The sequence below is a fragment of the Microtus pennsylvanicus genome, chromosome 2 (assembly GCF_037038515.1).
Source record: "Microtus pennsylvanicus isolate mMicPen1 chromosome 2, mMicPen1.hap1, whole genome shotgun sequence".
NCBI classification, from domain to species: Eukaryota; Metazoa; Chordata; class Mammalia; order Rodentia; family Cricetidae; genus Microtus; species Microtus pennsylvanicus.
In genome coordinates, this window is record NC_134580.1 from 104737710 (window position 1) to 104764436 (window position 26727).

Sequence of the window (26727 nt, forward strand, 5' to 3'; positions counted from 1 at the left end):
CAAGAAAATCTAAGTTCTGGAAAGAACTACGCCCAATTATTCTATATTTTAGTAGATCCTGTAATGTAAGAGCATTCATGCCAAACCCAGGGATAACCACAGAAAACCTTGAACACTAGGTGGTGTGCACAGATGAGATTTCTTAGTTGTTTTTTGTGCAACAATAAAAGAATTCATAACCTATCCTGTGGTAAAGAATGAGAAAGCTGACATATGCAGTTGTCAGCTTCTAGTTTTGACCTTCTAGTTTTCTTTCCCTTCCCCCCTCCCATTTTTCTCAGTAACCCAAGGTCTTTAATCCCTGCAAACACACAAAACGTCTTATCTCTGACAGAGGTCTTTCCCTCATCTCTGAGGGAAAGCTTAACAGTAAACATCACCATCACACTCAAAAGGCAGTGGAACCTTAAGCAGTGCTATTAAAGACAACATAATCTTTAAAAAAGAAAGGAAAAGTTGATCCCTTTCCTATAGATGTATAGCAAACTCCAAACTATTGAACACAGTATCTATACTATAGATAAGCCAAATTTCACTTAAATCTGTCTCTAAAATAAAACCTATCTTTCAAATAAACATTGTTAACGTTGCATACAATGTAAACCGTTTACAGTGTTTATACAGCCAGGTATGTATTTGGCAAACACAGTGCCAGACAGAGACACATCTGGAGCACATCTACAACATGCCACACGAGATTTTTCTCATTCTGAAATTAGTCTGTCTGCTCTTTTCATCGTGATTTGTATACATTCTGGATAGTAGGCCCTTTGTCAAATATAAAATTATCAATAACTCCTTTTCAAATCCTGACTTCTTTACCCTCTATCCTATTTTCTTTGATATCGCATACTATCTTCTATGCATAAGTAACTTAAGTTTTATATAAAAAAATGTGATACTTCTACATATTCAAAAATAAAAAGTCAGTCTTGGTGACACATTCTCCCTGTCTATAACCCAGCACTCAATGAAGTGGAGGCAGGAGAATCTTGAGTTTGAAGAAATTAGTATATTTATAATATGTTCATGCCTGTACTACATAGCAAGACCTTGGCTCAGCAAGCAAAAACACACAAGCAAAGAAAAAATAAAATCATTAACAGAAGATGTATGCTTAGCACCAAAGATAACTAGCGTATGCTAACTTTTAATTATGTAAGAGGTCTACCTCAACAAGTCAGGGTAGAAGCACCTGGAGCACTCACGGTCCACTGACCTGCAGACTCGGGACTCTGTCCAAGGTCCAGCCTAGCCTTTACCAAGATGTCGGTTCTGGTATGGGGGATTCTGAAACCTCAGACTAATAGAATTCTCTTTTAGTCGGTATTGTCCTCCTTAATTTCAACTCATCTAAAAATTGCTTTAGAGCCAAGAGATAGTGGCACACGCCTTCAATCCTAGCACTCAGGAGGTAGAGGAGGTAGAGGCAGGTTGATCTCTGAGTCAAGGCCAGGCTGGTCAACAGAGGATGTTTCAGGGCAGTCAGGGAAAGGCCATCTCCGAAAAAACAAACAAACAAACAAAAGTTAAATGCTTTATAGTCTGGGGCTGGAATCAAAATATTCTGATTTTTAAAAAGATGGCAATGTAAAGGCCCAAATGGCACACAGTGTTTGAAAGCAACTTGTAAACACTTTGCACATCTGAGATTTGCAGTCTTTACAGGCGTCTACACATATCCACTTGCAGAATAGTTTTTGCAAATTGTAAACAGACAAAAAAGGGTGAAAGTTTTTAATAAAAGAAATTGCATTTATAAATGATCTATATTAGAATATAAGAAATCTCCAGCCGGGCGGTGGTGGCGCACGCCTTTAATCCCAGCACTCGGGAGGCAGAGGCAGGCGGATCTCTGTGAGTTCGAGACCAGCCTGGTCTACAAGAGCTAGTGCCAGGACAGGCTCCAAAGCCACAGAGAAACCCTGTCTCGAAAAAACAAAACAAACAAACAAAAAAAGAAATCTCCAGTTATAGACAATTACCCATGTTGTACAACAGACATCTTCCATTTTGGTTGCTAACAAAAGACTACACAATGCAAAAAGAAAAAAAGTCTGACTCAAAATTAAATGAGGGAGGAAGCATAAACAAGAATCCAACAAAGCAGTAAAAGAACATGATGCACATGTATTCTGAAGAAGAAAAGACGTGTTGGCTGTTACTGACAGATGCAAAATCATTTTATTTATTTATTTATTGGTTTGTTTATTTATTTATTGGTTTTTCAAGACAGGGTTTCTCTGTAGCTTTGGTTCCTGTCCTGGAACTAGCTCTTGTAGACCAGGCTGGCCTCAAACTCACAGAGATCCACCTGCCTCTGCCTCCCAAGTGCTAGGATTAAAGGCCTGCACCACCACCGCCTGGCGTAAAATAATTTTAAAGTAATTAAAGTGTGATTTAACTTACACTTTCATGTACTATTCTATAGTATATGCAAACAGCAGTTAAAAGTAGGCCATCTTTAACTTTATTTAACAAATTTATTAAAATATTTAAGACTGTCACTGGGCAGTGGTGGCAGAAGTAGGGAGATCTCTGTGAGTTCAAGGTCAGCCTGGTCCACAAGAGCTAGTTCCAGGACAGCTAGGGCTGTTACGGTAGAGAAACCCTGTCTCAAAAAACAAAACAAGCCTTTAATCCCAGCACTCGGGAGGAAGAGGCAGGCAGATCTCTGTGAGTTCGAGACCAGCCTGGTCTACAAGAGCTAGTGCCAGGACAGGCTCCAAAACCACAGAGAAACCCTGTCTCGAAAAACAAAAAAAAAAAACAAAAACAAAATAAAAATGTCAAAAACCCACTGATTAAATTATTACCTCTCAATAATCCTATTCTAAAGGGAAAATATAGATAAGTCACATTTGAAACAATCTAAAGGCAGAAAGTAGTTCAGTTAGAGAAACCACAGGATGCAAATGTTTGAAGCTATGTAACACAGAGTAATGTGATGCAAAGCCAACAAACGCAGTTTGCATATTAAAACATGTGCATAAAAAGTAAAATAAAATAACAGGTGTGGTGATATTCAGGTGTAATCTGACTGAAGTAGATAAAAGGTCATAAATTCAAGGTCAGCTGGCCGACACAACGTGTCTTGGAATATACGTGTATCATACTTTTGGATCACCTGTTGATAACACATGATATGTAGCGTATGTGAATATTAGTTCTGAAAGTGATCCAATAGTATGATTATGGGGGAAATTCCCATTTTACAGTTTCTGTAATGTTACTATTCTGCCTACTTAATTTTAAGACAAAAATTTAAAGGAACAAGTTTCATTGCGCAGCTGTTCACTAAGTAAAAGTCACACTGAAGTCTGACATGCCTGCCTCACTAAACAGGAGTGGAAAAACTAACGGATGCTGAAGAGCAGAATTGATGATCTGCACTACACTACAGTTGAGCATTTGAATAAATGTGCTCCTATAACTTCCATGTTTCAGTTACTCAGAACCTGCAGAGTTGATGATCTACACTACACTACAGGTAAGCATATAATAAATATCCGCCCATAACTTCCCCAAGTTTCAGCTATTCAGAACCTATCATGTTTATGATCCTGGGTACTGAAACTCTTGTGTTTTGTTTTGTTTTTTTAACCCACAAACAGATTCAAGTCACTAGACTAAAAAATCACTGGTCTCCAAAGCAGCAACACTGCCCTCTAGGGGCCCTTTGTATACATAGGGGAAGCATTTGAGAAATTAAAGGTGGAGAAGGCTCTAGCATTTCATGGTCCAGTCAAGAATACTAGAACCGTCACATGTTCTGGATCCTCTGTTGGAACAGAGAACTCTTAATCTCTGAGCCTTCTCTCCAGCCCCAAATCTGTAATTTTTATTTTAACTTAACAGAAGGAATCAAATTATTTTGAAAGGTAGAAATGGATCTAATGGAAAGAAAGTAAGAGATGGAGAGATGGTTCCATGGTTAGAGTACTGGATGCTCTTTCAGAGAACCTGGATTCAGTTTCCAGCACACATAGGTGGCTCAAAACCATGCATAAGTCCAGGTCCTAAGCATCTGATGTCCCCTTCTGGCTTCCACATGCACTATACAGAAAGGGTGCACATACACATGTGTTAACAAAACACTTATACACATTAAACTTAAAAAGCATATTAAAAAATAAAATAAGACAATGCAACACCAAAATCAAAGATGCTCTCATTTTGGCCAGATAAAAATAAAAGATAAAACTTCAAATAAGGAAAAATACCAAAACGCACCAAACATTTTCCATGCTCACCTGAAAACACAATGCAATAATTCTGACTCTTAAGAAACTCGGGCGGTGGTGGCACACGCCTTTAATCCCAGCACTTGGGAGGCAGAGGCAGGCAGATCTCTTGTGAGTTCGAGACCAGCCTGGTCTACAAGAGCTAGTTCCAGGACAGGCTCCAAAACCACAGAGAAACCCTGTCTCGAAAAAACCAAAAAAAAAAAAAAAAGAAAAGAAAAGAAAATGACCAATAGGCTGGGGGATGGTTCAACGGGTACTGGCATTGTATGCTGTGGAAGGAAGCATGAGGTCCAGAGTTCAGATACCCAAAACCCAGGTGGATGTGGTGGTCCAGCACCTAGCACCTTGAAGATAAGGCTAGCCAAATTCAGAGTGCTCTGAGTTCAATGGGGGACCCTGCCTCCAATAAATAAAGTAGAGAGCAATTGAAGACACTCAATTTCACATACATGCATGTGCACACACAGATATGTGCCCATACACATGTAAATGCACATACACACATGTATACCACTCACACAAACATGCTAGGTTTTCAGTTCATTCAGACTAATTATCTACATGTTAAATCTTCAGGAAAAAAACTTAATATTAAAAAGAAAACTAAAGGTTATCAATTAAAATATGTTTCATTATTTCATTCTCTTCAATTGGAAAAAAATAATTCCAATAAATTGTAATGACTGCTAATATACCCAGAATCTACTATATATGGCATGCTACACCTTAGTTTAATACTCCCTTTCTCCTTGAGACTAGAAACACCCATAGCAAAATGTTCCACCTTGGACTTATTTACTGTTTATGAAATGCTTATCACAGTCTAACATAAACCACTGTTTTACTTAAATTAAAACATAAGACCCACCTAGAAACTTCAACGTCTGCTACTTCAGCTCATAAAAGAATTATACATGCTGAGTGCCATCTAGTGGTTGCAAGAACAACAGTTTATACAAGCACACATACTTAAATAACTTTAATACTTTTATTTAAAAATATTTACAACTAGAATGTAATGGCTTTAAGAATCAGGATCATAATCTTTATATACAACATACTGAACTGTGCAAAAAATGAACAAAAAAGAACTATAAACAATAAAGAGAGATAATAAAATTTCCCACTTAGTTTCTTGTTCTGTTCAATGAACACATATTACTCATGCAATTAAAAACAAACTTTTTAAAAAAATCTTTACATCAAAAATAAATTACAGGTAAGTTTTAAAACTTTTAATATATAAAGTTAGATGCTGAAAATTTTTAAATAATAAAAAGATATAAAATTATTATGTATATAGCTGTATGTATAAAATATTCTTGGCAACCAGTATTTAATTGTCAACACTCTCATGAGAAAGGAACCCAGAGGCTGAAGAGCTGGCTCAACAGTTAAAAGCACTTGTTGCTCTTGCAGAGGACTTGAGTTCAGTATCCAGCACCTACAAAGGAGCTCACAATCACCTGTAACTCCAATTCCAGAGAACCTAGTGCCTTCCCCTGGCCTCAACGGGTACTGTACACACTTGGTAAAGACATACACACAGGCAAACACTCTTACACATAAAATAAAAATAAATAGAAAGGAATTTCACTAATAACACAATCTACAGACATTTTACTGTTGTCACCATCATACAAAGAGAACAAAAGTAAAAAGATTTATCAAGTACGCTCATTTTGAACTGAACTTCTAGATTTTTAATTTTTGTCTTCTATTTTTAAGAGAATACAGAGAAGCTTCTCAAGTAGAAGGCAGTGTCATCTAAGGATTTGGGTGTGGTCTCTCCTCCCTGTGTAATTCTTTTTTCTGGAAGGGAAAAATGATCACCATACCCACCCCCTTTCCTTTTTGAGAAAGCCTTCCATGTAGCCAAGGCTGCCTCACATGCAGACCCTGCTCCCTTAGCCGGGAAAACAAAAGTACCACCACAGAGTACACAACACACATTTATCTTAAAAATACAATGAGAGCTGGAGAGAGATCTGAGGAGGCCCTGGGTGAATCTCGTTCTTGTCATCCCTCATCCCCCAACCCCAGTTAGTCATCTTAAGGTAGACAAAGTAGTCAGCTGAGGAATGGGCTAAGGGATGAGGGGCGGGGGCGGGGGATCAGCATGAGTTCAAAGCCTGTCTGGGCTACACAACAAACTTGAAGTCATTCAGTGCTATACAAGACCTTGTCTCAAAAATCCAAAAAGCAGAGCCAATGATTTCCTTTTTCATAAAAATCACGAGAGTATCTGTTCTAACCAAAGCAGAGTAAGTCAGAATGAATAGATGGCTTGGGAAATAAGGACCCAAAATACATGCAATGGAAAGCATTCAGAAACTTGATGACCTCAAGGGAGCACTGACAGACTTGAAAGCACATCTACACTAGAACCAGCACACAGAGGTTCCAGGAAGGAGTCCTGGTAAGGGACTGAAACGTCCAGTCAAGAGTCTGGGAAGCATGATGATGGACATAGGAAGGCTAAGTAAAATATTTAAAAAGGCTGGTTCTCAGAGAAAAGCAAAAATAGTTAAGTTTTTCACAGTCATACTCTATAAAAATATATATTACAAAACACAGGCTGAATACTAGTCCCCAAAGATGTCTACTTCCAGAACTTGTGTTGACTTAAAGATTTTATACGTGATTCCCCAGGCGAGCACAACGCAAAAGAGGAAGGAGGAGCTGAGAAGTATGTGATAAAAACATGATACTGATAGCAGATAGGAGTGTCTGGGTGTGATGTGTGTACTGCGTGGGGTGGGGCAGATGAGGTGAGGCGGAACATGAATGAGGAAGGTGGAAGACTCTGGAACTTTGGACTAGAAAAGCAGTTGAACACGGTAAAGTTTAAAGGGCCATTCTCACAAAAGCCTGGAAGACAGTAGTTCTGAGAGCATTGCAGGCTCTGTAGGTCCAGTAAGAGGTTTCTAAGGAAAATAATATTAACAACTCTGCTAGGGGACATTTGTGAGATATTTACAGAAAAAAAAAATATGGCCTTTTTTCCCCTCATGTCCTAAGAAGCTGCCTCAGGCTAAAATTAAACAGTAATGAACTAGGCAGGGCAGTGGTGGTGCACGCCTTTAATCCCAGCACTTGGGAGGCAGAGGCAGGTGGATCTCTGTGAGTTCCAGGCCAGGACAGGCTCCAAAGCTACAGAGAAACCCTGTCTCAAAAAAAAAAAAATCAAAAAAAAAGGGATGAACTAATTTTTTGACAGAGAAAACATCAAGAGTGCACAATGTTGAGTCTGTGCCATGGATACTGATAACAGTGGTGTAATGTAATGATAATGTAGGCCTACATCAAGACTGCACAATGTTATGCTGTAGGATAATCCTTCTGTACGCTGTGAATATGGTTAATAAAGAAGCTGCTGCTTTTGGCCTATAGCAAGGCAGAATAGTCTCTCATGCCAGCCATGGTACAGAGACGCATCTCCACACAACTGCCTGCGAGATGGAGCTAGCAGCCAATCGCTGCAAGGAAGGTTCCCGGGCCGCAGTAAAGAAGCTTCTCAGCCACTGCCTGAGAGCTTGAGAGCACAGCTCTGCATGGCAGATGTAGAGTTTTTGCTAATACCGGCAGAAAAGGTTAGGGATACACAATAAAACAGATTCAGACAAAAAGGCATCTGAATGGGTCACAGCATGTTTGAAAAATGGCGTAGGCTTAAGAAAAAAAAAAGGAAAATGGGTATAGACAGTCACAGAAAAAAATTAGTTTTAAAAAGTCTTTAAAGAAACAGTAAAAATAATGTTTATAAAAAGCCACATAAAGATGGAAAATATAGAGTCTAGATACTATGTGTTATTATGTTGTATTTAAATTGTTTGACTTTAGATTGATTTCTGAAAAAAAGGAGCAAAAGCTACTAAGAGACATTTGATTATAAATGTTGCTGGATTAAAACAACCTATGTACTTTTAAAATGTCTTGACTTCAAAATGGAAATCAAAAGATATGTTACTTTGAAAGAGAGATTATGCTTTTATTTCCACAGGAAATGAGAGGCTCTGGATTCATTCTGAGTTAAGAAAAATCAGGTGTGATTGAGGAAAACTCCCTGGAAACCCTGGCTACAAACATAAAGAAATAAACCTAAAAGAACTACAAGACATGAGATGTATATTATACCTGCTCAAACACATAACAAGGAAATTATCTTAAGCTAATTATGTACAATGCACAGTCTATACTTCTTATCCAGATACATATGTTACCTTTGAAAGCTTATGTATTTTCAGAACAAGAGGACCAGACACCAATAAAAACAAACAGCCCAGGTGAACCAGCATCTCAAAATGCCTCGGTTGCAGTTTCCTCAGAGTTCTTTATCCAAAACAGCTTCCAGGCTGCTGACTAAGATGATCCAACCTCACAGAATACTACAGCCAAGACTTAGCAATTATTTTGATTTCCTCAGAGTCCCTCAAAGATTACCAGTGCCCCCCCCCCAAACAGCAGGAAGTAGTCCAGAAAACTATGCCCCCATCCCCAAAATATTGGTTATAAATATTTTTTTCATTTAAGGGGCTTGATTACAAAATATTATTAGTCATAATCAATCTCTTTCTAAAAGAAGAAAGGGAGATATAATACAGAGATGATGGGGAAAAGGGTAGATTAATTTTTTTAATTTAATTTATTTATTTATTATGTATGCAACATTCTGCCTCCATGTATGCCCGCATGCCAGAAGAGGGCACCAGACCTCATTACAGATGGTTGTGAGCCACCATGTGGTTGCTGGGAATTGAACTCAGGACCTTTGGAAGAACAGGCAATGCTCTTAACCACTGAGCCATCTCTCCAGCCAAAAGGGTAGATTATTAAATTTAACTTTAATCCAAAAAATGTTAAATTGCTTTACATTGGTATGGATTTTGGTTTGATTCACATATAAAGTTAAGGGGGGGGGGGCTGGAGAGATGGCTCAGAGGTTAAGAGCACTGGCTTACACAGGTCCTGAGTTCATTTCCCAGCAACCACATGGTGGCTCATGCCCTCTTATAACCTGTAGGGATATATGCAGGCAGAATACTATATACATAAAAAATAAATAAATCTTTTAAAAAGTTAATTGTGTTATACTGTATGTATATTTCTACTTTTAAGGTATTATATTTATGCAACTCACTTAAAAATATAATGTATAATTAAAAATACAGATTAAGCCAGGTGGTGATAAGACATGCCTTTAATATCAGCACCCAGGAGGCAGAGGCAGGTAGATCTCTGTGAGTCTGAGGCCAGCCTGGTCTACAAAACAAGTCCCAGGAAGGCTCCAAAGCTACAAAGAAACCTTGTCTTAAAAAACTGGAAAAAAAAACACATAACAAACAAAAAATAATAGTCATCTATAATAGTCAAACTTATAGTCATATTAGATATGTTTTCAATGTCATACACAGATATATTTAGATAGATGGTCTCAAACACTTCAAAGATCTACAGAATATAGCATTTAATTATTTAATAACCTAAAACTTTTCAAGATAGTGAGATACATCTGCTCCTGGCAACACCAATCTACTTCAGAAAAGATGGTGGGCATCAAAGAAACTGTATAGTATTTATTTTCTTTATGGCAAAAGCTAGCCTTGTGGGCAAAGAAACTGCCCTTGCCTCAATTGCTGACAGTTACTGTCCAAACTAGACCAGCAGGACACAAGAAAGGCAACTGCCAAGCTTTGCCAAGATTAGGTAGAGCAGTCCTTCAAAATTCCCTGCTTAACAGGAAAGTCTGTCAGATGTGCTAGGTCTGTAGGTCAGAGTTGGATGTCCCAACATTGCAGAGGAACTCTGGGTAACTGTCCAGGCAGTCCAGACAGCTTGAGGTCCCTATCATTGGGTAACATTTCACCCTTCTGGGGTCTTCTATAGAGTTGAAGACTAGATAATCATAGTTATAACTTTTCTTAGTTATGATAAAAGGGTAAATCAGATATAAAACTTTAAACTCACCAAGATAGGATGGATAATATTTTCTCTAATTTTGTAAAATACAAATAGAATAGATATTGTAACCGTAATTCTACCTTAATAACTGTTTTATTGTATGTAATTTTACTATGTTAAAGTTAAAATCTTCCTTTATGATTAGACAGAAAGGGGGAAATGCTGCAGGATAATCCTTCTGTATGCTGTGAATAAATTCTGCTCTCACTGGTTAATAAAGAAGCTGCTTTGGCCTATAACAAAGCAGAATAAGGCTAGATGGGAAAGCCAAACTAAAAATAAAGAGAGGAGAAACGTGGAGTCGGGAACTGATGCAAGCCAACTGCCAGAGGAAAAAGATGCGCTAGAGAACAGGCAAAGCCACAAAACCACATGGCAAAACATAGATTAATAGAAATGGGTTAATTTAAGTTGAAGAGCTAGTTAATATTAAACCTGATCTATGTGCCAAACATCTTGCAACTAATATAAGCTTTTGTGTGTTAATCTGGTGCTGGGCAGGGGGGGACAAAAAAAAGAAAAAGCTCCACCTCCATTTACAGTTGAGTCTATGCCATGGATACTGATAACAGTGATGTAGGTCTACGGTTGAAAGAGAACAAGTGCTGCAGAAATACAGAACGTATGGTTTGGAAAGAAAAGGGACACTGAGAAGTTCAATGTTATACAGCCAAAGCAAGTGCTAGAAGAGAGGCTACAATTGTTAAGATTTGGTACTATTATTTTGATCCTCTGTGTACGTATGTGTGCATGTGTGTGTTCTGAGACGGGGTTTCTCTGTATAACCTTGGCTGTCCTGGAACTCACTCTGTAGATCAGGCTGGCCTTGAATTTACAGAGATTCGCCTGTTCTTGCCTCCCAAGTGCTAGAATTAAAGGTGTGTGCCGCCACTACCATCCAGCTAAGATTAGCACTGTTAGGTAGGGATCTGCTCTGAACTATGGCCAAATAAAAACTCAACAAAAGCAATATACAAGTGCCTCAAAATCAGAATCTGGGAGCTGGGGAGTTAACTAAAAGGTAAACTGCTCACCTAGCAAGTGTGAAACCACAGGGTCAATTCACAGAACAAAGAGAAAAAAAGCCTGAAATAGAACTCTTTTAAAGAAACTTTAAAGCTCAAATTTTATAGGCAAACACCTTGTTTTAGACAGCTTTAACCATGCTGTGACTCTCTCTCCATTAAGTCAAACCACTTTGTTTCATAATCGGGGACACTTGATAACTCTGCAGTTAAGAGTATTTATTGCTCTTCCAGTGGACCCAAATTCGGTTCCTAGCACCCATATTGAGCAGCTACAACTGTTTTTAACCCCACCTCCAAGGGATCCAATGTCTTAAATATCTCATACAGACACACAAATTTAAAAATAAAAATCAATCTTTTTTAAAAATAACAACCGAAGCCAGGCGGTGGTGGCGCACGCCTTTAATCCCAGCATTTGGGAGACAGAGGCAGGTGAATCTCTGTGAGTTCGAGGCCAGCCTGGTCTACAGAACCAGTTCCAGGACAGGCTCTAAAACTACAGAGAAACCCTCGAAAAACCAAAAAAATAAAATAACAACCGAAAAAGATATACAATGGGAGTGGAGGTGGTTCAGCAGCACAGGCTGCTTTTGCAGAGGACCTACTGGTTCAGTTCACAGCACTCACACTGGGTGGCTCACAACCACCTGTTAACTCCAGTTCTAGGGGATATGATGCCCTCTTCCCGAATCCACAAATACCTGCAGACATGTGGTGCACACACATACAGAAAATAAAATCTTTTATTCATTTTTGTATGCTTTTTTTTTTTTTTTTTTTGGTTTTTCGAGACAGGGTTTCTCTGTGGCTTTGGAGCCTGTCCTGGAACTAGCTCTGTAGACCAGGCTGGTCTCGAACTCACAGAGATCCGCCTGCCTCTGCCTCCCGAGTGCTGGGATTAAAGGCGTGCGCCACCATTGCCCAGCCTTGTATACTTTATTATTTAAATGCTTTGAAAATTGAGAAACTAAAAATAATTTTAAAACTTCAATTGTCAGGAGCAGAAGGAGAGAGAGCACAAGCAAGGAACTCAGGACCGCGAGGGGTGCACCCACACACTGAGAATGGGGATGTTCTATCGGGAACTCACCAAGGCCAGCTGGCCTGGGTCTGAAAAAGCATGGGATAAAACCAGACTCGCTGAACATAGCAGACAATGAGGACTACTGAGAACTCAAGAACAACGACAATGGGTTTTTGATACTACTGCACGTACTGGCTTTGTGGGAGCCTAGGCAGTTTGGATGCTCACCTTCCTAGACCTGGATGGAGGTGGGTGGTCCTTGGACTTCCCACAGGGCAGGGAACCCTGATTGCTCTTTGGGCTGACGAGGGAGGGGGACTTGATTGGGGGAGGGGGAGGGAAATGGGAGGCGTTGGCGGGGAAGAGACAGAAATCTTTAACAAATAAATAAATAAATAAACTTCAATTGCCATGTACATAATAAATTATTAAGAGTTTGATAACAAATTATAATGATATACATAGATTTCTTTTTTTTTTTTTAATTTGCACTGGGGTTTTGCCATGGATGCTGGCTCCCCTGGAGCTGCTGTTACAGACAGTTGTAAGCTGCATGTGAGTGCTGGGAACTGAACCCAGGTCCTCCGGAAGAGCAGTCAGTGGTCTTAACCACTGAGCATCTCTCCAGCTCCACACATAGGAATTCTTAAAGAGGGGGGAAAATCAAGATAAGCAAGGAAAGAAACAGTAATTTTTCTCTTAGAAGTAAACACTACAAATAACTTAAATATAACTTATTATAACTTTAGATTTCCTACAATTTAAAGCTTTAGTAAATTAAAATACCCTACATTTGAATTCTATCTTAACTTGGCAACTAATAAAAGAGCTAAAACAAATCCCTTCATATTTCAAAATTATGTATTTTACCACTTTCTTTGTTTTGTTTTGAGACAGGCTTTCTTTATGCAGCCCCAGCTGTCCTGGAGCTTGCTTTATTCTGGTCAGGCTGGCCTAGAACTCAAAGATCCGCCTGCCTCTGCCTCTGAGTGCTGGGACTAAAGAGATGCCACCACAACCCACCTTATTTTACTGCTTTTGTTTTTCTTTTGAATTTTCAAGACAGTAGGAGAATTTTTCATCATAACAAATGCACTCCTTAAAGCTACTTTTATCTTTCTAATTGAGCTTTTAAACCAAAACATTAACTAGAGATTATGAATTCAATATTTTATGGTTATGCTAGCAGAGAAAGGTCAGACATTGGTGTGAGACTAAGTGTCATTTAAAAAAGCATTCATAGTCAATGTTCACATCTGTTATAAAATAAAATTCAGCATAATTGTGTCACCCCCCCCCCAAAAAAAATAAAAGACAGAAAATGACCAAAGCTTAAATAGAAAAAAAGCACCACTAACCTTTAAAGAAATTGTTAATCGGAGGCTGGAGAGATGGCTCAGTGGTTAAGAGCATTGCCTGCTCTTCCAGAGGTCCTGAGTTCAATTCCCAGCAACCACATGGTGGCTCACAACCATCTGTAAAGAGGTCTGGTGCCCTCTTCTGGCCTGGAGGCATACATGGAGGCAGAATGTTGTATACATAATAAATAAATTTAAAAAAAACCATTTAAAAAAAAAAGAAATTGTTAATCATAACAACAATGAAGACAGGGCATAGTGGCATACATCTTTAATTTCAGTACTCACATGGCAGTAGCAGGTGGATCTCCGAGCTCAAGGCCAGTCAATTCCAAGAAGCAAGTACCAGACCAGGCAGAGATAGACAGTGAAAGCTTGTTTCAAAATAAAACAAAAACTAAAGACCAGAACCACAATGGAAGACCATTTCAACCTAATCAGAAAAGCTATTCTCAGGGCTGGAGGGATGGCTCAGTAGTTAAGAGCACTGGCTGTTCTTCCAAAGGTCCTGAGTTCAATTCCTAGCAACCATATGGTGGCTCACAACCATCTGTAACGAGATCTGGTGCCCTCTTCTGGCCTGCAAGTATACACGCATTCAGAATACTGAGAATGCTGTATACATAATAAATAAATTAAAAAAAAAAGAAAAGCTACTCTCAATACATACATACATTCATAATACATACATACATAAGCTCTAGCAAGACTAAACGAGAAACACTCCCTGATGGCAGGGTTATAAATAATAGTAATAACGGGAAATGTCTCAAAAACTAAAAAGAGGGGGCTGGAGAGATGGCTCAGAGGTTAAGAGCACTGACTGCTCTTCCAGAGGACCCGGGTTCAGTTCCCAGCACCCACATGGCAGCTCACAACTGTCTGAAGATCCAGTTCCGGGGGGTCATCCAGTTCCAGGGGATCTGACACCTTCACACCAGTGTACATAAAATCAAGTAAATAAACAATAAGAAAAAAAAAACTAAAAAGAGAACCGTCCTATGATCAATAAATCCAACTACTAGATGTATGTCCTAAAGAAATCAAATCAGCATGCCAAAGAGATAGCTGTACTCGGTTTACTGTATTATGTATTCAGGACAGTCAAGACATGGAATCAACTTAGATGCCCATCAAGAATGAGTAAAGAAACGTGGTCTATAAATGGAGTATTTCACCATGAAAAATAATGAAGAACTCAAGCACAGAAAGATACTGTTACATGTACAAGTTAAATATCATCTCTAAGAATAGGATAGTGGTAGCAAAACCCTGGGAAGGTTGCAGAAAGGAATAGAGAGGATAGTTGGGGATAAAGTTCCAATGGATAGAAGGAATGAATTATAACTGATTTATAACAAATAAATACTTAAAAATAGCTAATAGGGTCTATCTTGGATATTCCCAAGACAAAGAAATGATGTATGTATAAAGCCACATGTCAATGCAGTGATCCAATTATCACATCTCTGTACTCCTTAAGGTGGTACATGTCCTTAATCCCAGCACTCAGGAGGCAGAGGCAGGTGGATCTCTGTGAGTTTGAGGCCAGCCTAGTTTATGAAGCAAGTTCCAGGACAGTCAAAGCACTGTTACAGAGAAACCCTGTCTGGAAAAATCAAAAAAGAAAAGAAAAGAAAAATGTGTTGTTAGCTATGAAAAGAATATATGGACTAAAACAAAAAACTATAGTTCAGACTTAAAAATAAAAATTGTGGTGGTTTGAATAAAAATGATTCCCACAGGCTCATAGGGAGTGGCATTATTTAAAAGGATTAGGACATGTCACCTTGTTGAAGGAAACGTGTCATTGGGGGTAGGCTTTGAGGTCTCAGAAGCTCAAGCTAGGCCCACTGTTTCTTCATGCTGCTTGCAGATCCAGATACAGAACTCTCAGCTACTTCTCCAGCATAATGTCTGCCAGCATGCTGCCATGCTTCCCTCAATAACAGTGGACTAAACCTCTGTAAGTCTGCCCCAATTAAATGTTTTCCTTTATAAGAATTGCTGTGGTCATGGTGTTTCTTCACAGCAATAGAAACCATGCCAGATTTCAATGATTTTCAAGATCATGAGCCAAGACTCATTATTCTGAGCTAGACCCACTATTCTTTTAAAATCTTAGCATATAAAGTTACCTGTGCACATATACACAAAACCAAAGTAACAAGTACACATGACCACTGTGTAATACTGTGTAATACTTCCTACTGTGGGCTACTGTAAGATATCTGGGAATTGAAAATGAGTTCCACAGTACTTCCTTTGATATATGAGGGTCAGCAAAGTTTTTTTTTTTTAAAAAACTTGAAAACACGCCGGGCGGTGGTGGCGCACGCCTTTAATCCCAGCACTCGGGAGGCAGAGGCAGGCGGATCTCTGTGAGTTCGAGACCAGCCTGGTCTACAAGTGCTAGTTCCAGGACAGGCTCCAAAAACCACAGAGAAACCCTGTCTCGAAAAACCAAAAAAAAAAAAAAACAACTTGAAAACAACTTTGATTGTTGTTATATTCATTCAGCTAGGTCTCAGTGAATGTTCTAACAAGCCAAGCATGTTCCCTCTGACACCAGGTATTGGGTTTCTCTGACCACTTCAAGTGGCAGCCATACCACACCTTATCTCCCCTTGCCTAGCTTTATTCCTCTTCTACTCATTACCACCCGATACCAGAAACTGTTTACTACATCCCTCACTCAAAAGTTTGGTTTTACTCATCACTATACGAGATGAAGAGAGCCTGGCACGGGACAAGCATCTGACTAAGTTTTAAAAGGGGAAGAAAAGGGGGGAAACATCAACAAGGAAACAGATGTTACATGATTAAGGTCAAAGAAGCAGTATGTAGTACGAAAATGTCTGAGCATCAGAAAGTTGACTTTACCCTGCAGACTACTGAAGACTGCTGCAGGTTATTCAAAGGGTTGATGTACTCAAACATTTATTCAGCACAGGTTCAATTCATGTTGCTTAGCACAGTAGTGAATGCAAAGGTCAAAAGCACGGCGGCAGAAAGTACAAAGGACAAAGCCAAGTTTTGTCCTTGGGCTTTTAGATTAGGAGCACGTGATCTGTAAGTTTTGGGGAAATTATTCTGCAGCTTTACGCAGGATGGATTCAAGGAAGAAGAATCTAAGGAAAACTACTGGTTGGTGGACATAATAAAGGAAAAGCATCTATCATAGACAACTTCAAAATAGGAGGAGAAAACTGTGAACTGATCGAAAGCTAGAAAGTAAAAAAATCTATGGAAGATGGAAGTTCTTTAGCATTCCACTAAACCATGAGCCTTGACGCTCTCAGACACCAGCAGGACATAAAACAATCATGTTGAAAAGAAAAAAGAAAAAAAAGAGGGGGAGCAGAGAGCAGATGATCTTACCATTGGCAGGAATGACAACACTGGTAACAGAATCACAAAACAGAAAGACAGTAATCAAACGGGGCTAAGAATAGGATATTAAATAAGAGAAAAAAGCTTAAGAGTCTTTATGAAATCAAGCAACAGGAAGCTAAGGTCATAGTTCAGCAGTCAAGAGCATTTGCTCTTGCAGAAGACAGAGATTCGATTCCCAGCACCCTCAAGATGGTACACAGTCACCCATAATTCCAGTTCCAGGGATCTGATGCCCTCTTCTGACCTCTGCAGGAACGAGGCATGCAAGTGATGCACATATGTGCATGCAGACAAAACACTCATTCACATAATATAAATCTAAAAATTTCCTAATGTCAAGCAATTTATCTATATTTGCTCCATATAATTAAGATAAAGTCCATTATTACTGACAAAAATAAGTTCTCTTAAACAGTTTAAATATAATATCCAGTATTACAGGAAGTTAGGGAATAAAGAGAACCTAAAGGCTGAGGGGATCCAGAGACCTTCAACTGGCAACAGATGGAGATGGAGACAGAGACCCACATCGGAGCACTGGACTGAGCTCCCAAGGTCCAGTTGAAGAGCAGGAGGGAGAGTATGAGCAAGGACGTCAGCACCACAAGGGGTTGGTCCACCCACTGAGACACTGTGCCTGAGCTAATGGGAGCTCACCAAATCCAGCTGGACTGGGACTGAACGAGCATGGGATCAAACTGGACCCTCTGAATGTGGCTGACAATTGGGGCAGACCGAGAAGCCAACAATAATGGCACTAGGATTTGTCTCTGCGTGTACTGGCTTTTTGGTATCCTGTTCTATTTGGAAGCATACCTTCCTAAACCTGGATGGAGTGGGGAGGGCCGTGGATTTCCCACAGGGCAGGATACCCTGCCCTCTCTTAGGACTGGAGGGGGAGGGGGAGGGGAGAACAGTAGGGAAGTGGAAGGAGGAAAGAAAGTAGAAATTTTGAATGGTATTATTTATAAAGTAATAATAAATTATTAGAAAAAATATGGGATTGTTAAAGGAAATGATAAAGACTAAAATTGGAAACTCCATGGGTATATCAGATGCTTGTTGTCAACTGTCAGCTTGACAGGACCCACAGCTACTGAAGAGACAAGGTCCTGTGTAGTAATATGGGCGGCGGGGCTGCGTCCCCAACACCCCGGCTGCCTGGCTAGCATGTCTGTGAGCAGTTATCTCCATTAGGTTAATAGTGGACTTGGGATGACCATCCATAAATATGGATGGAAACATTCCATGAAAAAAGGCCCAGGATTGAATAAAAAAGTGATCAAAGATGAGCATCATCACGCTGGCTCCTGACTGGATGCAGGTTAGCTCCTGCTGCCATGATGGATTGTATCCTTTAAATGTGAGCTAAAATAAATCATTTCCCATAAAGAGAGAAAGGAGAGAGAGAGAGAGAGAGAGAGACAGAGACAGAGAGAGACAGAGAGAGAGACAGAGAAAGAGACAGAGAGAGAGACAGAGAAAGAACCTAGTGTACCTGAGCTCTTAACAGTAATGAGACAAAGGAATGAGGCAGACACTGGAAGAGATTCTGAAGTCTGTTTATTTATTTTGGGTTTCCGAGACAGTTTCTCTCTAGCTTTGGAGCCTGTGAAGTTTATTTTCTTCTCCTACTTTATGTCTGTACATTTGAAATCAGGGAGAATAAACCTCTACAGACAGTGGAGTAACCAGAAAGAAAAAGTTAAATATGGCAGCCAGATTCCTGAAAAAAACAAGATTCCTCTTTCATTTAGTCTATCAAGTAGCAGAACTGAAATTCACCATAGTGACGGTAAACAATGCGAAAGCTCACTCTGTATTTTTCTCCAGTAAGCAACTGTATCAATTAAGTTAAAGGAATAGAAGAAATCAAAAACAAAACAAGAAATTAACAAAATTATTCCCAAGTAGCATGAGACTACTGAAATTGTTCATCAGTTTAAAGTGGCCAAGAAATCCTAGCACTAGACTTCTTTAGTGGTGGGAGGTTCTGATAAAGGAAGCACAGTAAATATGAAAGTGACTAATGTCCAAATTCACTAGACAAACTGTCTCAGTGTGAAGTACACAAACTGCTCTCTCTGGGTGTATCTCTCCTAGCCCTACAGGACAAAGTCCAAGATCACAGTGGTATGGGTCAACAGATCAACAGCATTCTTTTTTTTTGTTGTTTTTGTTTTTGCAGACAGGGTTTTCTCTGTGTTGCCCTCCCTGACTGTTCTGGAACTAAGTAGACCACCCTGGCCTCAAACTCACAGAGATCCACCTGCCTCTGCCTGCTGAGTGCTAAAGGTGGGTGTCACCACAAACTGGCCGACTGCAGTCTCTTCTGAAAGGCACTAATCTCATGCATAAAGGCTTTACATTCATCATCTAGTCTCCCCAAACCATCATCTTGAAGACTGAGTTCAACATGAATTTCAGGAGGACACATTCAGACCACAGTATTAAGTGAAAGACAGTGGGGGTCCCTATGAATGGAAAGAATAGAATAATCAGCCGGGCGGTGGTGGCGCACACGTTTAATCCCAGCAGTTGGGAGGCAGAGGCAGGAGGATCTCTGAGTTCGAGACCAGCCTGGTCTAAAAGAGCTAGTTCCGGGACAGGCTCCAAAACCACAGAGAAACCCTGTCTCAAAAAACCAAAAAAAAAAAAAAAAAAAAAAAAAGAATAGAATAATCAGTCACATGGGTAAAGGTCAAAGATTTTACATAAACCATTTTGGATATAAAGGAAAAATTTCAAATCATTTATGCACCAAAGTTTCCTGCTTAGACATAAGTGCTATAGACACAAGGGAGATACAGCAAGGCAGCTACACATACAATTTTGTTTTGTTTTGTTTGGAGCGGGGGACAACTGAGACAGGGTTTCTCTGTGTAGCCCTGGCTGTCCTGGAACTCACCCTGTAGACCAGGCTGATCTTGAACTCAAGAGACCTCTTCCCCCCTCCCCCCCCCAGCTCTTGGATTGAAGGCGTGTGCTACCACACCCAACAGATAGGTTTACATCATGAAAGAAACGGACCTTAAATAGTGTCCAATACTGTAAATTTTATGGCCTTAGTAGCTACTTCTCTACCAAATGGAAGGGGGTTGTGTTAGAAAGCAGTATCATGGTACCCCTCCCACTCACTTCTTTTAAAGAATCACTACTAGATATACTACCAGGGTTAACAATAGCCTACCTCTCTAGTATAACGAGACTGAAACACCTAACTTTAATAGAGACACTCAAGATTCGTCTAGAAAAAGATACTGCATTGTATAATAAAGTTACAGTATCTAATTTAAAAGACAGAAGCACAGTGGCTATTGAGTTGGCTCAGTAGGTAAACGGTCTTTTTTACTGTGTGTGATGCACAGGAACAGGATGTACACATCCCGCGAGTGTTCGGAAGAGTGGGGTCAGATCCCCTAGAACTGGAATTATAAGCAGCTGTGAGCTATGCGACAAGGTGCTGGAAACTGAACTTGAATGTTCTGAACAAGCAGCGAGTGCTCTCAACCAGACACCTCTCCAGCCCCAGGGCAAAGATCTCTGCCACCAAGCCAGTCCTGAGTTTGATCCTAGTAAAATGGCTCCCAAATCTGTAAATCTCCAAGTGGCATGGGCCTCTTGCACCCACACACAAGTAAGCAAATTGAAAAGGGATACTGTATTGGACTCCTTCCAGAGGTTACATAACATTATTATTTTTGCGTATATGCACACAAATATATGTGGATATTGGTGTGCACATGTGCATTCACACACAGACAAATTCCAAGATTACTAATTCCACAGGTTCTGAATGGTAGAGCTGAGACCCATAATAACTATGTACACTAGATTGGGCATGTGACTCATGCCTGTAATCTCAGCATCTGAAAGGATGAAGCAAGGAGATTATGGCAAACTCAAGGTCAGTCTGGAGTATATGGCGAGTTTGGAGCAAATTGAGGCTAAATGGAGACTCTGCTTAAAAAAAAAAAACAACTAAAAATTCAAAAAACTTACTGATCTATTAACTATCTAAGGCAGTGGTCCTGAACCTGGAGTCACACAACTCCTTTAGGAGGCGACCGATCCTTTCACAGGGGTCGCCTAAGACCATCAGAAAACAAACATTTACATTACAACTCATAACAGCAACAGAATTACAGTTATGAAGTAACAACAAAAATAATTTTATGGTTGGGGGTTAGCACATGAGGAACTGTTCAAAGTGTCACAGCATTAGGAAGGTTGAAAACCACTTTATATATGTACTAAATCATTTAATGATCCCTACCACCACAATAGGTGCTAGAATGATCCCTACTGTACAAAGAAGGCAACTGTGGCACACAGGAAAAGTCAGCAACTGCTCGTTATCAATAATGCTTCAACTGGTACTCTTCACACCTTTATTACATCAAGATAAAATCAGGATTTATCTTTGGAGAAATTACTTACAGCCTAAGTCTCTACTCCAGTGTCATAAACATAAGCGCCCAAATAAAGATGCACCGACCTTTTCAGACAATAGAGTGCTCATGTTCAAAGGACACAAACAGGTCCTAATTCTAATTTCTTCTGACACTAATGTATCTTCTACAGGGATAAAATAAAATTCTAATTATCACTAACCCAAAGTTGAGACATTAATGCTACAGAAACGTATCTATTAGTTATAAAGCCATGGGGTCACTGGAAAGCTACCTGACTTCAAATAAAAAAGTTTACAATTATATATTCTATAAACTAGACAGAAGACTTGAAAGGGTCCCAACATACACACACACACACACACACACACACACACACACAAAAGTTTAGAAGACAGAGATACTAAAGACCTTAATTTGATCACTACATATCGTATACAGGGTCAAATTATCGTAGTTGGTGATCTATAAACAAGTTCCTAGCCAAGCGGTGGTGGCGCACGCCTTTAATCCCAGCACTTGGGATGCAGAGACAGGCGGATCTCTGTGAGTTCGAGACCAGCCTGGTCTACAAGAGCTAGTTCCAGGACAGGCTCCAAAAACTACAGAGAAACCCTGTCTCGAAAAACAAACAAACAAACAAACAAAAAAAAACAAGTTCCTAGATGTTCAAGTGCTAACAGACTCCAATGTGAAATAAGGGCTGGATCCCAGTGGTGCATTTACTGCCGTAGGCAACTTGAAAGAAACTCCAGTTCCCTCAAAAATGAATTTCTGACTTAAAATTTTATGTGACATATTTTGAGTAATGTTTGCCTTACCTGTTACCTGATGAGATACTTTTTTTTAAAAAAAAAGTTTTTTTAAAATGCCAGGAAAGGGGGGGAAAGAATCAAAATCAAGTAAAATTAACTAGGATCCAATCTTTTTTTTTTTTTATATGAATAGCACACATTGAAAATGTACCTGGCACTTTCTGACAATTACATGAAGAATGGCCAGATGCTTCCTGTTGATGAACAGCAGAGAAAGGCCAACTGACAGATTCGGACTAGAGGTCACAAGAAACCACTGCAAACCCAGCTTCCTTCCAAAACCAGTAGGCCCAACTCATCTTGAAATTTTACACATTCATCACCCACACCTAGGAAACCCAAACTGACTCAGAAAAAAGCTAAGGGCTTATATATGCAAATTATATATGCATATTACTTATGCTTTGTTTCAGTACAAGTCTCACCTTCAACTCAAGTCTGAGCCCTACAGTGCTGAAAAGAACACTGATGCACAGGTCTTTACAAGCACAGGAGATGTACTTGTAAAATCGCATTATTGTCTGTCTTGTCACTTGAACTAGTTCCAAATGTTCCTGAGACTTCAAGACTATCGGTAAATTAGAATCTTTGTAATGCTTACGTATCTTAATCCCCATCTTTTAAAAAGTTAGAGCCCTCTCTCCCAAAATTCAGGAATCTCTGAATCATTCTTCTCATTCATGTTTTTTAAAAGTTTGTCTTGTACAGTATCCTGATTGTACTTACATGGCGAAAACAGGATAAAGAAAAAATGCATGATGTACGGTGTTTTCCAGTGGTTATGTGGTGTGATATCACATAAGACTGCATGCAAAATAGATTCAAAAACCTTTTCTGTTTAGGCACTAAAAAGATTTGCAAAACCAGAACAATGTGTCTCTTGCCTAAACCATGAGTTAACACATGAAACAACTTTTGACTTTTCACAAAAGAAAAATGAATAAAGGGATAACAGTTATTAGTTCCCTTAAGATACAAAGCCGTAGAGTCTGAAGGGCTGGGTCAAATTCTATCAGTTAAAGTTAAATTAACCTGAGTGAATCTCTATCAGGTAATATCTTCCGTATAGTAAATTCGGTGTGTTTTAAATTCTGGGATGGCAACTACTTCACAAGGAAAAGTACACCAGCGTTTTGTCCAGATAAAAATTACACTTCAGAAAGTAACTCGCCTGAAGAGACAGCACACCAGTGTCTGCAGAAGGAACTTCAAACTATTTCCACGCTATGAAGCTCCCTTTAGGAAGTTCTGTGGTCTCGCCCCTGCTTTAAACAGATGTGTCTGCTAGACACAATCCAAACGGACTTAAAGCAAAAGCTTCAAGGGAAAACACGGCAATTAGGCCCGTGCTTTCATTTCGGAGATGTCCATTTGGAGCTAGGCACGCGGCTTCAACACAGTGGGAGAGGTTCACAACAGCACACTCAACACCGATCTGTGCCCAGACATGAGATGACCCGACGAAAACTCGCGGCTTCTTTCCCGCACCCCCGCTCGCGTGGGTTCCGGCAGCCAAGTCTCTGGGGGCAAAAGCCTCGACCACTGAGACTGGCAGGCTCCGTCCCTCCAGGGCTCTCCTGTCTACCCTGCCCCGGGCCGGCTCTCCCGCCGAGACCCGAGCGCCCCCCGACCCTGTCCGTAGGCCCCAGAGCGCTGGAGCGGCCCGGTCCGGCCTTCCCGCTGGTCGTCGGCCCGGCCCGGCCCGGTGTTCAGGCCCCCGAGACAAAGGAGCGGGCGGAGGCCGCGCCGCCTTTCCAGCCGCCCGCCCCACCGGCCCGGATCCCCACGGCCATGGCGACCCCACCGCAGCCCAGGCCCGTGGGGACCGCAGGAGGCCGCGGCGCCTGGCCGAGGAGGGGGCGGCGGCCGCCACCATGTCTGCCGCCCCTCCCAGAAGCCAAGCGCCGGGCGGACAAAGCGCGGCGGCGGCAGCGCGGACACCCAGGCCGACCCCGCCGACCCCCGCCAAACGAGCGGGGCCGGGAGCCCCGGAAACCCGGCGCCTTAATGCAATAAACAGGAAATCGCGGGGATGATCTGGGTTCCGGGGGAAGTGGAATTATTTTTTACCAGCGAAGAGATCAACTTCCACATCCGGTGGTAACAGGGCCCTACACAGACCCGCACTGACCTGGAAAAGCTTCGGGAGCGGCGGCGGGGGAGCAGCGGGAGGAGGTGCGGGGACCGCGGCGCCTCGGAGCCGGCAGGGCTGACGCGGCCCCGCCACACACAGAGCGCTTCGCTGCACAGGGCGCTATTTTCCGAAAATGCCGCGTCTGGTCGGCGCCCAAAATCCCCACCGAAAAGTCCCCGTCGGCGCGGAGGGACACGGCGAGCGAGCTCCCAGCATGCCTGCGGAGGCCTGGCCAGCCCGCGCCGGTTTCCGCCCCACTGCCCCCGGGAGCAGACCTGCCGCCACCCTCCCCGGGCCCCGTTCCGGCGGGTGAAAGGGACGAAAGGGTCTGGTTTTGACTTTAAACAGAGAGAAAGGAAATAAGCCATTTCTAGCGCTCGGCCACACAAAGGCTGCGGCGGAATGATCCACTGAGCGACCGCAAGTCCCGGCTCGCCCGGCGCCTGCGCGGCAGCGGGGTGAGCGCTACGGAGGCCATGTGCGCGGCCGGGTGTTCACGCCGCGCCGTGGGGCGGAATGTGTGGGAACTGGGGTGCGTGTGCTGAGAGTCCTTTCTCCCCGGCGTGACACTTGAATCGCAGTGACTGCGGGACGCTTGGGGCTTAAACTTGCTCGTGGGGTGTTGTAGTAGATTCCCGGCAGGCGGAAGGGCAGCTAGGAACCTAGGATTTACCTTAAAGTGGTCCAGGAAGGTAGACTCGGAGTTGCTAGCTTAGGTGCCAGTGCAGGAACAAAAGATGTGTCCTCTTCTCCTGGCGTAAACTGCTCGTGTGTGATGAGAATGTTTCTGCGGCTTTTTTTTTTTTAATGTGGTAAGAGTGACACCGCCGTGTTTGCAATGTCAAGATTTTTTTTTCCTAGATAGAATCTCTAACAGCCCTGGATGACCTGGAGCTCAGTTTGTAGTCCAGAGTGACCTCGAACTCACAGAGATCCTCCTGCCTCTGCCTCTGGATTGTTGAGATTAAAGGCGTGTGCTACCCCTGGTGTTGAGTTCCTTTTTTTTTTTTTTTTTGAATTTTCGAGACAGGGTTTCTCCATAGCTCTTTTGGTTCCTGTCCTGGAACTAGCTCAGGCTGGCCTCGAACTCACAGAGATCCGCCTGCCTCTGCCTCCCAATAAACTCTTGGTACATTAAAAATGGAGTTAAGGCCGGGCGGTGGTGGCGCACGCCTTTAATTCCATTTTTAATGTACCAAGAGTTTATTGGAAGATAGTGATTCGTGAAGAAAAAGCCTTATAAATTTTAACTTACACGAGATTTCCAAAGCTACACTTTGGTATGTTTAACAGGGAAGTCCACTACTTGTGGAACTTTTGGCATCTGGTGTCTAGGAATGGGAATATCTGAGACACTTCGGCAATTTATCCTAAGAGCAAAAAGGCTTAAATGAGATCCAAGTAGTTCGTGTGTGTGTGTGTGTGTGTGTGTGTGTGTGTGTGTGTGTGTGTGTGTGTGTGTATCCTCAAATACGTAATCATTGTGTCTCCACTTGCCCTTTTTACTAATATGGTGAAAATTCCTAGTCAGTGTGACTTAACTAGAGCATAGCAAAGTAAACTATGGGGGCCATAGTCGGGTGCTTTTTTTTTTCTTTTGATTTAATATTTTATTGTTTTGCGTGTTTTGTTTTTTTTTTCATGAGACAGAATCTCACTATGTGATGCTCTGGCTGTCCTGGAACTCAAAATGTAGACCCAGCTGAGCTCAAACTCAAAGAGGTCCACCTGCCTCTGCCTCCCAGTTGCTGGGATTAAAGATGTGTGTCTATATGTCCAGCTGTTAAGGTTTTTCAGATTGTCACGCCTTCCCATAACATTTGGAGTAAATATTTAATGATTGCCACAGAATATTGCTTTTGTTGTGCTATAGGATATAGACAAGTATACATCATCGGTGATTATGATGGCAGAAATGTTGCCAAATTTGATGTGGTTTCCAAGGGAGATAACACACACCAACAGGAGGAATCAAAGGGGTCCTCAGAAGCAATTCTCTTTAATAAGAGGATTAGTGAAGGCCCTCCAGCCAAAGAAACAATAATACAAAAGTTTAAGAGGCAAGCACAGGGGAGACTGAGTCATTTTAAGCATTCCCAGAGATGTATCTGTGGAGGCTTAGTGACAGCCTCAAATGTTATGTGAATGAATGAACTGATATCTTTCGTAACTGTTCAACAACAACAAAAAAAAAAGTCCAAGGCATGAGAAAGAGTAATTTGGAAGGTAATAATGACTTGGGTTGAGGTAGTCACAAGTAGAAATGAAGAAAACCACAACTGATTGAGAATCGGAGAATTTGCTTGACTGGATGAGAATGTCTGGAAGAGATGTCACAGATGACTCTCGTGT

At 41.2% G+C, this 26727-nt stretch overlaps 1 protein-coding gene across 11 annotated transcripts in view; it reads right to left on the reverse strand.

Moving 5' to 3' along the window:
* The window catches only part of Gabpb1 (GA binding protein transcription factor subunit beta 1), a 54476-nt gene extending 29404 nt beyond the window's left edge, over nt 1–25072 (reverse strand). For 7 of the 11 annotated variants that reach the window (XM_075962059.1, XM_075962058.1, XM_075962057.1 and 4 more), the window contains exon 1: nt 22968–23086. In XM_075962059.1, the coding sequence (XP_075818174.1) occupies nt 22968–23051 (84 nt within the window). In that variant the 5' untranslated portion in view covers nt 23052–23086. Of the gene's footprint in view, nt 1–22967; nt 23087–24372; nt 24633–25048 lie in introns of those variants that run through there. The other 4 variants (XM_075962060.1, XM_075962054.1, XM_075962055.1 and 1 more) reach the window with 3 other exon arrangements.
* Between the last annotated feature and the right edge of the window lie 1655 nt (nt 25073–26727).